The following is a 14,784-nucleotide window of genomic DNA, read 5'->3' on the forward strand; positions in this document are numbered from 1 at the left end:
GGGTAAAACCATCTGAGGTGTACTCGTTTATATATATATTAAAAAGTGTTATTGTAAATCTGTCATTTTTTATGATAATAGAAATAAAGGTTGTTATATTGGAAAATGACTCCTTCGTTTTCTCGATTGGTAAATAGTCTTTGGTATATGAGGTGCTCTCTTTAAGTGTATATTCCTCTCACCCACTCTCCCAGCCTGACTGACAGCTGTTCAGTCTCCTCTCACCCACTCTCCCAGCCTGACTGACAGCTGTTCAGTCTCCTCTCAACCACTCTCCCAGCCTGACTGACAGCTGTTCAGTCTGCTCTCAACCACTCTCCCAGCCTGACTGACAGCTGTTCAGTCTCCTCTCACCCACTCTCCCAGCCTGACTGACAGCTGTTCAGTCTCCTCCCACCCACTCTCCCAGCCTGACTGACAGCTGTTCAGTCTCCTCTCACCCACTCTCCCAGCCTGACTGACAGCTGTTCAGTCTGCTCTCAACCACTCTCCCAGCCTGACTGACAGCTGTTCAGTCTCCTCTCACCCACTCTCCCAGCCTGACTGACAGCTGTTCAGTCTCCTCTCACCCACTCTCCCAGCCTGACTGACAGCTGTTCAGTCTCCTCCCACCCACTCTCCCAGCCTGACTGACAGCTGTTCAGTCTCCTCTCACCCACTCTCCCAGCCTGACTGACAGCTGTTCAGTCTGCTCTCAACCACTCTCCCAGCCTGACTGACAGCTGTTCAGTCTCCTCCCACCCACTCTCCCAGCCTGACTGACAGCTGTTCAGTCTCCTCCCACCCACTCTCCCAGCCTGACTGACAGCTGTTCAGTCTCCTCTCACCCACTCTCCCAGCCTGACTGACAGCTGTTCAGTCTGCTCTCAACCACTCTCCCAGCCTGACTGACAGCTGTTCAGTCTCCTCCCACCCACTCCCCCAGCCTGACTGATAGCTGTTCAGTCTCCTCTCACCCACTCTCCCAGCCTAACAGCTGTTCAGTCTCGTCTCACCCACTCTCCCAGCCTGACTGACAGCCGTTCAATCTGCTCTCACCCACTCTCCCAGCCTGACTGACAGCTGTTCAGTCTCCTCTCACCCACTCTCCCAGCCTGACTGACAGCTGTTCAATCTCATGACATATGAGTTATTTCATTCTATACCTAGGCTCATAAAATGCTTATCTTAATATCAGGATGACACACCCATTCTGACATGGATTTTCACAGTAAATATACCAGCCTCTTCAGCACTAAGAGATCAGTCTAATAATGTATTCAGTCTATATGAAATCTGGTGAGAGATCTGCTTCATACGTTGAGAACAAGGAGTGGCTATGAGATACATAAGATAATTTGTGTTGTTTTTACTTTCTCTGCTAGTATGTAACATTATTTCATACTTACAGTAGAGAGGCAGCGTAATATGGAAATTATGTAAAATGTCGTCTAGTAAAAGAACATAAAACACATTTTCTATTCCCTTCTTCAATGTCTCCTCATCGTCCTGCTGCAAGGAAATATGTTTGTCTTCAGTTTTGGATTTCCTACAATGAATATAATGGACTGGAAGGTAGAATATAACATTAGAAATAGCCAGCAGAGCATGTCCACCACTATGTCCACACGTAACTTTGCCATTAATAAACCCACAGACACCAAGCAAAGAATCAAGTCTAGAATCAGGCGCGTGGCCATGGTTTTCACTGCTCCACCATGAGCCTTTAGCTGAGGCCTCCTGAAGTTATTCTCGCCATTTTTCATCTTCATGATATGACTCAGGAGGGAACGGATGCTGAGCACAATCGATGTGAAAGTTATAAGAAAGGGGAAGAAGCAACCAAACATCAAGTTAAAGATTATATGTGGGTAATGAATTTCAAGCGTATGATCAGTCATATTGGGATGGAAGGTTATCTGTAGAGTCCAGAGAAGTGGTATGTTAATTACAAGGGAGCCTATGAGGGATCCTAAGAGAAGCAGAGGAACACATGGAGAGAACCATAGCTTCATCTGGATGAAGAACTGGTTGGGAAGGTTGACCAGTTTCAGGCAGTAGTAGACGGAGAGCCAGGTGGCATGCCAGAAACTCAGTTCTATCAGGAAATACAGAATTATCAAGTCCAAGATGTAGACTTCTTGTACAAACCTCACGTAGCTAAAAAAAAGATACAGGGAACCATCGAGAGTGATGGAGCACTGAAGAAGGAGATGAGTTACCGTTGTGGAGAAGACAATGTAACCAGCAGGTTGATGCTTCTGGCTCCAGGTTCTGCAGTATTCGGTGATTATTGATGAGTTCATTGAGAGTCCAGATATCAGTGTCAAGACTAAAATGATTGCCTTGATGATCTTTACCGACAGCAGCATGATGGCATGAAAGATGGTTCCAGGAGGATGATGGATGAAGGAGTGGCGGGCGCCAGCAGAAAAAATCAGCAGAACACATAATTGATGCAAATCTGGACAATATCTCGTTTCTGTTTGTACTTTGTTTTTACTGTTTCTTCAAAGCAGCACAATGATGTCCATAAGAAATGACTGAAGCAATGTACCTTCAATATCATCGATGTGACTGACATATATTCTGTGTTTACCCACAATTTCTGCAGTCTAAAAAATAATTCATAAACGTTTCTACTAAACGTTATTGTTAATGTTCATGTGGAGCCCAAGTTGGTAAAGTATGATTGTTCGAAGAAAAGATAAAAAGAGACAGGAGCTTCACGGAGGTAGTAAATGAGTGGTAGAATGAGGGAAAACACTCAGTTATGAAGTCCTCACCATGCAGGTTGCGCTAGGAAAGGCACAAAACTATTGAGAACCTGAAAAACAGGGACTGCTTCTCCTCGGGAAGCCAGCTGAAGAGGGATTCCACTGGTGTGGTCAAAGAGCATGAGGTAGGAGAAAAGCCGATCTACGGAGGCACCAGCCCATGGATACAACGCGTCAGGTATCTTCCAAAGACAGGTATCCTACATCGTTTTTAAGATCTCATTAATATGTATAAATATGTGTGTGGTTAATACAAAGGACGGTGCATGACTTACTCCATCCAAAGACCATACTATGGACTAGAAGACACTCATCATAGGTGGAAGAAAGGCAATTCCGGCACATAAATAGGAAAGGGTTCTTTACAGTCAGAATGCCAACCACAAGAGGTAGTAATGGCCGACACTATAACAGCTTTTATACAAGGGCCAGGTGATTTCCTCAAGGCACATAACATTGTGCGTTAGGTCTCTTTCACATGTCCATTTATTTCCAGTACCGGAAAAAAGGGTACCAGAGATATCCGTGTCCATGTGTATAATACATGCGCCACACTTGTGGCAACCATGTGCTGCCTGTGTGCCGCATGAGTACCACACTAACGGCTGCCAGGGAAGAAGCGCCACAGTAAGCGCTGTTCCCCGGCGGTGGGTGCTGAAGACAGCTCTCATCATTCTCCCCTGCCCCGGCTTATATTAAAGTCAGAAGGATGACAGTAGGCAGGGGCTTTTGGGACTATTACTCCCATCATCTGACACCTGCTGCCGCTAATAACAGTGACAGCAGGAGCGGATGATTGGGGTGTTCTTCAGCCATCGTCTGCAATATAAATAAATAAATAAATGAATGAATGAAAAACCTGGCGTGGGTTCTCCCCTATTTTCTTTAACCAACCAAGCAAAACTCCCGGATGGGGACTGCAACCCACAGCTGTCAGTTTCAGCAACGTTGGTTATCAAGAATAGAACGGTCCCCATGCAGTTTTTTAAATTATTTAATTAAATAATTTAAAAAATGGCGTGAGTTTTCCCCCATTATTGACAACCAGCCTTCCTAAAGCTCACAGCTGGGGGTTGCTATTCTCAGACTGGTAAGGAGCTAATAATATAGTCCTCCCCAGCCTAAAAACAATCGGTGGCAAGCGGGGTTCATATTTGTGAGGTTGATGTCACCTTTGTATTGTCAGGTGACATCAAGCCCACGGCTTAGTAATGGAGAGGTCTCTATGGATGGAGGCACATGGCTCCATCCATTCTCCCAGTGATGCGGTGAAGTAGTCATGTGCCCTTAGCAGAGAAACACTCCAAAAACATAATGTTTCCACCTCCATGCTTAACAGTGGGGATGGAGTTCTTTGGGTCATAGGCAGCACTTCTCTTCCTCCAAACACAGCGAGTTGAGTTAATGCCAAATAGCTCAATTTTTGTCTCATCTGACCACAGAACCTTCTCCCAATTATTCACAGAATCATCCATGTGTTCATTGGCAAACTTCAGACGGGCCTGCACATGTGCTTTCATGAGCAGGGGACCTTATGGGCACTGCAGGATTTTAAATCTTTACGGTGTATTGTGTTAGCAATGGTTTTCTTGGTGACTGTGGTTCCAGCTGCCTTAAGATCATTAACAAGTTCCCCCCGTGTAGTTTTAGGCTGATCTCTCACCTTCCTCTTGATCAAGGATACCCAAGGTGAGATTTTGCATTGTGCCCCAGATCGATGTCGATTGACAGTCATTTTGTATTTCTTCCATTTTCCTACAATTGCACCAACAGTTGTCTCCTTCTCACCCATCACCTTATGTATGGTTTTGTAGCCCATTTAAGCTTTGTGCAGGTCTATGATCTTGTCTCTGACATCCTTAGAAAGCTTTTTGGTCTTGCCCATGTTGTAGAGGTTAGAGTCTTATTGATTAGCTGAGTCTGTGGACAGGAGTCTTTAATAAAGGTGACTATGTAAGACAGCTGTCTTTAATGCAGGTAATGAGTTGATGAGGAGCTTCTAACTGGTCTGTAGGAGCCAGAACTCTTAATGGTTGGTAGGGGATCAAATACTTATTTCTCGCTGCAAAATGCAAATGTATATAATTTATACAATGTGATTTTCTGGATTTTATTTTTGATATATCTGTTAGGGCTAGCGGAACATACCGAGAAAATAGAGATATTTATTATAAATGGTGCGTTCGCGTCCACCGTGCAGGTGGAACCTGCTGCTAGCGAATGGCGGCACTGTTAGGCGGTATAGGCTAGCTCTGTTACTCCACAGAGTAGCCGTAAAAGGTAAGCACTGCGCCCTGTTAGCCTCACAGGAGCACAAGCTTACTGCCAAGCTGATAGCAGTCAGTGGTTATGCAACATGCAATCTCCTCACCGGAGAAGCCGGTATTCTAGGGGCTTATTTCAGCCGGGTCCCTGAACACACTCATACATAACCACACTGGCGCAAAGCACATATATGTGCGAGCCTTACATAGCTGCAGCACGTTTAGGACCTTTGAAAGAAGGACCAATGGAGAGCTGCAGTACCTGAGCATGTGACCCCAGATCTCCACTGAGAGATCTTACTCTGGGCATGCTCAGAATGTGAAAAGCAGGATTTAGCCCCAGAAGCGTCCGCTCGCCGCTGCCCAGCACTGACTTCAATGGCAAAAGCAGGAAATGCAGCAGTAACTCTTAGCACAGAGTCAGACTGAGCGAGACGCTGGGATCGACGTCTCCGCTGAGCAGGCTCCACTGCGGCAGGAGAAGAATGGGAGACCGCAGCGGAGATGGCCCGAGATTCCCCCTGTGCAGAGGCGGGAACTCGACCCCTAACAATATCTCTCAATGTTAAAATTAACCTACTCTTAAAGTTATAGACTGTTCATGTCTTTTTCAGTGGGCAAACTTACAAAATCAGCAAGGGATCAAATAATTAGTTCCTTCACTGTATGTGGCTTGATAGGAGGGCAGCAGAGAGACAAAACCCCTATCTAATGATCTAACCCCACTTCCTATATAAAGACAAAGATCCATCCCACATGCTATAGAGAGAAAAATCCTCCCCACTTCCTATGGAGACATAAAGGTCCTCGTCACTTCCTGCAGAGAGACAAAGATCCTCCCCACTTCCTGTAGAGAGGCAAAGATCCTCCCCACTTCTTGTGGAGAGACAAAGATCCTCCTCACTTCCTGTAGAGAGGCAAAGATCCTCCCCACTTCCTTTGGAGAGATAAAGATCCTTTCCACTTCCTGTAGAGAGACAAAGATCCTCCTCACTTACTATAAATAGACAAAGATCCTCCTCACTTCCTGTGGAGAGACAAAGATCCTCCCCACTTCCTATGGAGACATAAAGGTCCTCGTCACTTCCTGCAGAGAGACAAAGATCCTCCCCACTTCCTGTAGAGAGGCAAAGATCCTCCTCACTCCCTGTAGAGAGACAAAGATCCTCCCCACTTCCTATGGAGAAATAAAGGTCCTCGTCACTTCCTTTGAGAGACAAAGATCCTCCCCACTTCCTGTAGAGAGGCAAAGATCCTCCCCACTTCCTGTGGAGAGATAAAGATCCTTTCCACTTCCTGTAGAGAGACAAAGATCCTCCTAATTTACTATAAAGAGACAAAGATCCTCCTCACTTCCTGTGGAGAGACAAAGACCCTCCCCACTACCTGTAGAGAGACAATGATCCTCCTCACTTCCTGTAGAGAGACAAAGATCCTCCCCACTTCCTGTGGAGAGACAAAGATCCTCCTCACTTCCTGTAGAGAGACAAAGATCCTCCCCACTTCCTGTGGAGAGACAAAGATCCTCCTCACTTCCTGTAGAGAGACAAAGATCCTCCCCACTTCCTGTAGAAAGACAAAGATCCTCCTCACTTTCTGTAGAGAGACAAAGATGCTTCCCACTTCCCATAGAGAGACAAAGATCCTCCCCACTTCCTGTGGAGAGACAAAGATCCTCCCCACTCCCTGTGGAGAGACAAAGATCCTCCCCACTCCCTGTGGAGAGACAAAGATCCTCCCCACTCCCTGTGGAGAGACAAAGATCCTCCCCACTCCCTGTGGAGAGACAAAGATCCTCCCCAGTTCCCATAGAGAGACAAAGATCCTCCTCACTTCCTGTATAGAGACAACGATCCTCCCCACTTCCTGTAGAGAGACAATGATCCTCACCACTTCCTGTAGAGAGATGAATATTCTCCCCACTTCCTGTAGAGAGACAAAGATCCTCCCCACTTCCTGTAGAGAAACAAAAACCTTTTCTCACTTCCTGATGGGAGAAAATGATCTAACCCCACTTCCTGTAGAGAGGAAAGAACCATCCCACTTCCTATAGAGAGATGAAGATCATCTTCACTTCCTGTCCTACCTTCACATAGAGAGCTCCATCTCCACATCCTATAATTTCATGGTCAGTGCTGCTAGAGAAAGATTACACTTGACAAAATAACAGAAATGCCGACAGAAGGCGCACACCTAGTAGCAGCCCTTTTAATTGATTTTTGGGAATAAGACAACATAATGGTGAAATAATGTAATTTGTAGATTTTCTTTTTAACATATCATTTATGAATTTTGTCCCATTGTCTGATCGCACACTGACATTTTATATTTTAAAATATATTGTGGAAAATTTCAGCAGATGGAGACTGACCTGCAGGGAAATGAACAAGTATCAGGTGATCGAGGACTGGAACACAGAACCCTGATCAGATATCATCCAGCTATGAAATTCAGACTGTAGGTAGATTTGCTTGCAATGATTAGAAGCATTAGACACAGATCTGCAGTCTTCTTCTTACTGAGAATACTCAAGATTTTCATTGTGGCTGAGGATTGATCACAGTCTGAAGATCATGAGGCCACAACTGAAGATTGCACGATTTATTCTCACGATGATCACTGGGGTCAGTGGGATTTTCCTTAACTCTGCTATTGTTGCCCTGAATTTGAGATTCCGGAGAGACACTACTACATCAGGGAACTACAAGAAAATTCTCATTAGCATTGGACTCATAAACATCCTCTTCCAAGGAAGCTTGATCTTTGATAGCATTTGTGAGACTTTCGATTATTATTTGTTGAATGAAGACCTTCTTTTATTTCTTTTAGCTTTCGAAATGACTTTCATTAATGTGAATGTCTGGAACACCACCTGGCTCTCCATGTTCTGCTTTGTTCGGCTGGTTAATTCCAAACACCGGGTTTTACTTTGGATAAAAACAAAGTTTATTGCTTTCCTTCGTTATATCTTGGCTGGGTCAGTCTTGGTCTCGGCCACCTTTCATTTTCAATTACCCTGGACAACCATGCTGCAAAGTTATCAAAATACAACTGAATACCAAAACTTGTCCGGTAAAAGAATTATCTTTCACCAGTACTACGTAATCTTCTGCATACTGATTGGCTTTATTCTTCCTTTCTGTGTGACTTGTGTCTCTATTGGGTTTAGTGTCACTACTTTGGTGAGACACATCTGGAGGATCGGGTCCAGTGACTCTAGCCTATCATCTGACCAACTACAAGGACATTACCAAGCGGTCAGGACAATGGTCATACGGGCTCTCTTAGACTTGTCATTCTTTGTTGTATCAGTTCTATCCCTTTCAGACTCAGTTGTCATTAATTCACCTGTATTGTCTTTTTTATGGATGATAATTTTGCTGTATCCAACTTCTCAGGCTTTGCTCCTAATCCTAGGAAATCCCAAATTGAAGAGTGCAGTGTATGGACTTATAAAGACATTAATATAACTTTTTTTTGCCTTTTCTCCTATGATGGTGGCCTGTCTCTTTTGTATTGACTGTTGTTTAATTTAAAGGTAACCTGTCCATTATTTCATGGTGCCCAAACTCTCCGCAGCAGAAATTAGATATTATTAATATAGTATATTACGCTCTGAAATGTTGCAACATTTCCGCTCAGCTTCTCCTTCGCTGTATCGTGCTGTTCACAGATCGTACTGCGGGTACAATGTCACAGGTTCACTTTACCATTGGGCTGCTATTATTTAGAATTGTGGACTGCAGAGGAGGATACAGAGTGATAATTATCCCAGCAGGTGTTCCCAGGAAATGTCCAATACATAAATAACTCACCAATATATTTTTGACTGCACTGCAGAACCCTAAGAGTTGCCCCACCTTCTATAGTAAAGAGCGCACCGCTGCCGGACATCTGACTTCCTGTTTCCTGGTGGTTGCTGCTCTCCTATGCAACGATAACGCTGTGCCCTGTTTGGCTCACAGAGGAACACAGCCACTTAGTAGAGCAGATGGTGGTCATGCAGTCAAATGCAAACATGAAACTCCTTGCCGGAGGTGCCAGCATTCTAGGGGCTTATTTCAGCTGGGTCCCTGACTGCATACAAACATGACCACACTGGCGCTGAGCTCACACATAAATTGATACTAGTGCATTGTCGTGCGGCCATGCGAACCTTATATAGCTGCAGCACGTACAGGACCTTCCTAGAAGGACCAATGAGAGGCTGCCACAGAGCCTGAGGAACTTCAGGACCTTCCTGGAGAACCAATGGGTCTTGCTGCAGTATCTGAGCATGTGACCCTCGATCTCCAATGAGAGATCTTACCCTGGGCATGCTCAGAAGGGGAAAAGCAGGACTTAGTCCCAAAAGCATCTGCTCGCCACTGCCCAACACTGGCTTCAATGGCAGAAGCTGGAAAAGCAGCAGTAACCCTTTGCACAGAGTCAGACTGAGCGAGACGCTGGGACTGACGTCTCCACTGAGCAGGCTGCACTGCGGCAGGAGAAGAATGGGAGACCGCAGCGGAGATGGCCCGAGATTCCCCCTGTGCAGAGGCGGGAACTTGACCCCTAACACAAACCTAACCAAAGAAGCTTCATCTTTGATTCCATCTTTTCAAAATTGTATTTAGATTTTCAGGACAAACATCTTTCAGAATCTATAAGTCTCACATTCACTGTCACTGTAGTTAGTATTTGGAACACAACCCGACTCTCCGTATTCTGCCGTGGTCGGCCTGTTAATTTTAACCAGTGTTTTATACTTAGGATAAAAGCAAAGTTCATGACTATTTTCCTTATCTCACAGTTGGGTCAATCTAGATCTTGGCCATCATTAGTTTTCTAGCCACTCGGACCACCCTTAGGATGACTGCTCAGAATCTGATTATCCAATGCCAGATCATGTAATTCTTTTTTGCTATTAGCCATCATTTTCTGTGCACTATTTGGCGTCATCCTTTCATTATGACTCGTTTTTAAGAAAAGTTTTTAAAAGTTTACCTAATATTGGTTAAATTCGAAGCTGTGCTAAAATGTTGTGATTTTTGGCGTTCTCACGCAATCTTTGCCCAGCTCCAAAAAAGTAGGCAGAACTGGGATGGGGGCATGGCGACCATTGCTTGTCAAATTTATGACTTAAGTCTTAATTTTAAGAACTGGAGTAAGATTTGTGGTGAGGCGCCCACTGAGGCGTAGGCCACTCATCTGATGCTCCTGATTCATGAAGAAGCATACGCGTGACTCCAGCATCTCCTCATCAAGACCAGCGTCAACTATGGCAGTGTTGATAAATCGGGCCCCGTATGTTACATATTTATAGGAACAATTCTATGTAAAAACCAGACTGATGGCGACGGACTTTACTATGGAAAAGGTGAGAGTGACTCTACGGTTTGCATAACCTTTCCTTTCTATCCTCCTTGATACAGATATACCGTATGTCAGTGGAAATTGTAGATGGAAGGTATTTGCATGAACGCAAATTGTGGTCTTCCGTCATTTATCTTGTCAGAGAGATAAAAAGTACCAATCACCATGACCCTTCCCTCTACAGAACTTTTGTGAGGAGGATACGGATGAAGGTAAGACTCCGCAAAGCTGAGATACATGAGCAGAATGGATACATGGATATGATCACATGCGGATTGTCACTGGGTCATACAATAATATGAGACAATTCTGATTATTCTGGAGAAAAACATTTTTGAGCCAAGAGAGACAGTTGATAATATTACGATGGATATTGACGTCTTGTCCTTCGTCATTGTTTTATCCCTGGAGTTAACTGCAGGAACATTTTTTAATGTATTTATTATATCAATCATCTTCTCTGACTTCTACAGAGAGAAAAACATGAATGACAGTAATAAAATTGTGTTGTGCATTTGCGCCTCGAATGTGAATTACAGCGTTCTGATAGCTGCGGGCATCATGGATGTGTATATTGGTCGTCACGCCTCATACACATATGTCCTGTCTTACGTGTACATCATCTTACTACTCTACAGCGTCGGCTCTTGTGCGTGGCTTTCCGCCGGCCTGGGATTCTTCTATTTTATCAAGATATCCCAGGTCAGACTTCTTTCCTGGGTGAAGTTCCACATCAGCTCCATTGTTCCTTGGATGCTGTTGATCCTTGAGGTTGTGTCCCTCACCATCAGCTTCGTTAGAAGTTTACTGCTCCTTCCTCATCTGAGCAGATCTCGAAACATCACGGATAGTCCTCCATCTGTCATGACGGTGCTAGCAGAGAACAAAGTAGGACTTATCAACGCTGCTGTGGCAACTTCTTCCATACCTGTTGTGATAATACTGATCTCCACCATCTGCACTGTATGGACCCTGAAACGAGACAGTCTGAAGATGAAGAGAGGTATGGAAACAGTGGACAAAAGACGCTTGACGCCATATGAGAGGGTGGTTTGTAGAATGACCTATTTCCTTTTTTTCTACCTGGCTTTTTACGCTCTGATATTGATTTTTTATTTTTCTATTGTTGTACAAGTTGAGTCAGGATTTTGGTTAACGCTCATGCTGATGTTGTCCTTCGCCCCTGTTCAGTCTATCCTAATGATTCTTGGCAATCCCAGACTTAAAGATGCGTGGAAGGAGATCTTATGTTATCATGACTTTGTCAAGTTGTTACGTAGCACTAGTGATGGAGCAATGTGAGCCGCTTGTATGGTAATTGCTCTTGTGGTGGTCATTTTATCAATTTAGAATCTCAAGAATTGTTATACTCAGCAAAACTAGCGATACATTTGTCAGTGCAAGGAACCTCTGGAATAAATGGATCCATTAGGATGAAGAATTGTATATGGAGTACTAAATAATGGAGTCAAGGATGCTGCTCTGCAAAGGTTTAGATGCAAAAGTGATCAGAAGGTACCTAATTATACAAACTGCTTCTTCAGATTGGAGGAGGACTAGACCTATAACACCACCTATTGGATGTGACAATCCTAAAAGGCATTATCGTCCCGTTAACGAGACTTGGGATAAGGAGAAGCCAGACCAGACGCTCCATTGACAGACTCATGTTTTGAGATATTTTCCCCTCATCAGTGCAAGGCAATAGACGTTTATTGCATTAATTATGTGTTTTAGACATTTTCTGGGCCTTGTCTGACAAGGGGTGTTAAATATTAATTAATTGAATTATTCTTATTCTGTACTGAGCACATTGCTTCTTGCTGACATTACAGAAAGCTATTTCTGTGTATGTAGCTCAGAGTATAAGTTATCACCATATACAGAGAACACGTGGTCTGTGGGACATATAAATAACATCTCTTAGGAGGGTGGGGGGCTTTTTGTCACGTGGGGGCTGCCACCTCCTATCTTCACCATCATTCTCCATGGACATGAGACAAGACACACCAAGAAGCAACAGCTGATAGCCATGAACAGCTGATAGCCATGATGATTTCGGACTTCACACAAACAGACGGGTTTTACCATTCAGAACCTTGGGAAAGATGAGTAACAAGCGCTGATATTTACACATGGACAATCTGTTCGTAACTATTTCATCTACTTTTATGTTTTGCTGCAATGTGGTTTTTCTGTGGACAATTCAATAAACCACTATACTTTTTATGAGAATACCATGGCATTTTTCTTTAAGAGTAAGCACCTGGTGAATAGTCCTGATTAAATAAATGTGCGAAATAAGCATTTTTAACAAGGGGGCATGTATTATTCAGAAGGGGAGTCACTTAGCAAGCGGGACCATGACACAAAAAATAATCCAAAAAGTTTGTGACAACTTTCAGGTTCAAAGTAAGCCAAAGAGGCTAAAGATGAAAAACGTATCCAAATCCTTAAAATCCGTTTTTATACATTTGGCAGAATATAAGACTGTCTTCTTAGGTGTGCCCTCTCTAAGAACTGGACATTATTGATAAATCTTACCCATTTTGTGTTGTATGATGCATTGATGGTTGAATACTGGTTAGTTTTATTCTTCCAGCTCAATATTTTTAAAGAGGTTGTTCGCTACTGTTACATTGATGACGTATCCTTACGTCATTGGAGGGGAAGTCACCGGCGCCTGCGCGGAAGATCCCTGAATGCAGTGGCCATAGAGGGGAGAAAAAAGTGCGGATTGTGGAGGGAGTGCACGGCGCAGGCGCGGGATTCCGGCTCCACAACTGACACATCTTCAGAGATGTCCTTGTTCCCATACCTGGTAATCCCAAACTGTGCCTTACTTTTTGGAGGATATTTTGCTGTTTCCCACCGTGGGACTGCACTCATATTGGGTTTTCTGAGACTTTAGAAGTAGATCATTTACTGCTATATTATTATATGAGATAATGCAGACATGATAGTTAGGTTTATTGTTATACATGACACATACATGATACATACATGACACTACATTACAATGTCTATAAAATGTAAAGCAGAAATACACGGAGAAAAGAGACCGTGGTAAATGGACATGAATAAAAACAAAATAAAAATGGGAACAATTTAGGACCCGCGCTGATTTTGTCATCTCGTTTGTAAAATGTGGATATTAAATAACAAAAAATGGAATTCTACAATAATATTCAAGTGTAATTGAAGAGAAAGAAGTAGTATGGGAAGAATGATACCGGGGATAGTGACTTCTGAGGGATGCAGAGAATATCCGGGGTATAAACACATCGCTATAGGGGCACAGTGAGGACTACGCTTAGATGATAAGAGACAATCAGAAATATTCATCCAAAAATGCTTTTAGGGAAATCTGTAGTCATAGGAATGGAGCATTAGTCATGTTACCATTATTTTAAAACGAATCTGTCAGCAGGTTTTTTTTTCTCTAATCTGACAGCAGCATGATGTCAGGGCAGAGACCCTGATTCCAGCCTTGTGTCGCTAGTTTACTGGGTGCAGCAGTGGTGATAAAGTCACAGATGTAGCAGAGCTCAGAATGCTGAGCCGTGTATAACCCTGCCCACATGGCGACTTCCTGTGTGCATTGTATAGTGACAGAGAGCTGCCAATCAGTGCTGGGGGCGCGGCCAGACCAGGAGGCAGGAGACACCTAGTCCTGCTGTGATAATCTCCTGATGATAAAACACTGATTGTACTGAAACAACAAAACAGCTCAGTAATTTCTTCCCTACAACTCTCATGAGATCCCTCCATTAGGCGACAACCCTCCTGGAAATTCTCTGTTGGTTTGTGGCATAATTTATTGTCATTGAAGCAGAATGTTATATTGTAGGATTATACCTAGAAATCCATTGAGTAATTCCAGCTATAAGTCCTTCTAATGTCCGGTTACTGTCAGTTGTGGACGGAGAAACCCGCAAACTCTTCTATAATGATAAAACAGAGTGAGAAATGAAATGGGGCGACATCTGACATCTACGGCACTGTCTTCACAGCACAACGTTTCCCTCATATTACAGTAAAACAGGGTTGTCCATAGTGACCAATCAGAGCTCAGCTTTCACCTACTATCACAACAAATTAGAACTAAGCTTTTATTTTACTCAATCAGAGCTCAGCTTTCATTTTACCAGAGCAACCAATCAGAGCTCACTTTTCTTTTTACTATAGCAACCAATTAGAGCTCACCTTTCATTTTACCACAGCAACCAATCAGAGCTCAGCTTTCATTTTACCAGAACAACCAATCAGAGCTCACTTTTCATTTTACTATAGCAACCAATCAGAGCTCAGCTTTCATTTTACCACAGCAACCAATCAGAGTTCAGCTTTCATTTTACCAGAGCAGTATAAAACATGAAGGAGGCCCATCTGAGGTGGTGAACGAGCCT

General features: G+C 43.6%; 3 protein-coding genes across 3 annotated transcripts; 2 read left to right on the top strand and 1 right to left on the bottom strand.

Annotated features, from left to right (window-relative positions):
* Positions 1 to 1,469: 1,469 nt before the first annotated feature.
* On the bottom strand, positions 1,470 to 2,505 carry LOC138646230 (taste receptor type 2 member 4-like). The gene has a single exon (XM_069735695.1). The coding sequence runs from the start codon at positions 2,349 to 2,351 to the stop codon at positions 1,470 to 1,472; it is 882 nt and encodes a 293-aa protein (XP_069591796.1). The 5' UTR covers positions 2,352 to 2,505.
* Positions 2,506 to 7,593: 5,088 nt separating this feature from the next.
* On the top strand, positions 7,594 to 8,490 carry LOC138646231 (taste receptor type 2 member 41-like). Its single transcript, XM_069735696.1, has one exon. The coding sequence runs from the start codon at positions 7,594 to 7,596 to the stop codon at positions 8,488 to 8,490; it is 897 nt and encodes a 298-aa protein (XP_069591797.1).
* Positions 8,491 to 10,741: 2,251 nt separating this feature from the next.
* Positions 10,742 to 11,677, top strand: LOC138646232 (taste receptor type 2 member 39-like). The gene has a single exon (XM_069735697.1). It carries the CDS (start codon positions 10,742 to 10,744, stop codon positions 11,675 to 11,677), a length of 936 nt encoding a protein of 311 aa, XP_069591798.1.
* The last annotated feature ends 3,107 nt before the right edge of the window (positions 11,678 to 14,784 follow it).

The sequence above is a fragment of the Ranitomeya imitator genome, chromosome 7 (assembly GCF_032444005.1).
Source record: "Ranitomeya imitator isolate aRanImi1 chromosome 7, aRanImi1.pri, whole genome shotgun sequence".
In the NCBI taxonomy this organism is placed as follows: domain Eukaryota; kingdom Metazoa; phylum Chordata; class Amphibia; order Anura; family Dendrobatidae; genus Ranitomeya; species Ranitomeya imitator.

Excerpts from the sequence above, each read along its gene's own strand:
- LOC138646232 (XM_069735697.1), top strand. The coding sequence starts at position 10,742 with ATGGATATTGACGTCTTGTCCTTCGTCATTGTTTTATCCCTGGAGTTA.
- LOC138646230 (XM_069735695.1), bottom strand. The coding sequence starts at position 2,351 with ATGCTGCTGTCGGTAAAGATCATCAAGGCAATCATTTTAGTCTTGACA.
- LOC138646231 (XM_069735696.1), top strand. The coding sequence starts at position 7,594 with ATGAGGCCACAACTGAAGATTGCACGATTTATTCTCACGATGATCACT.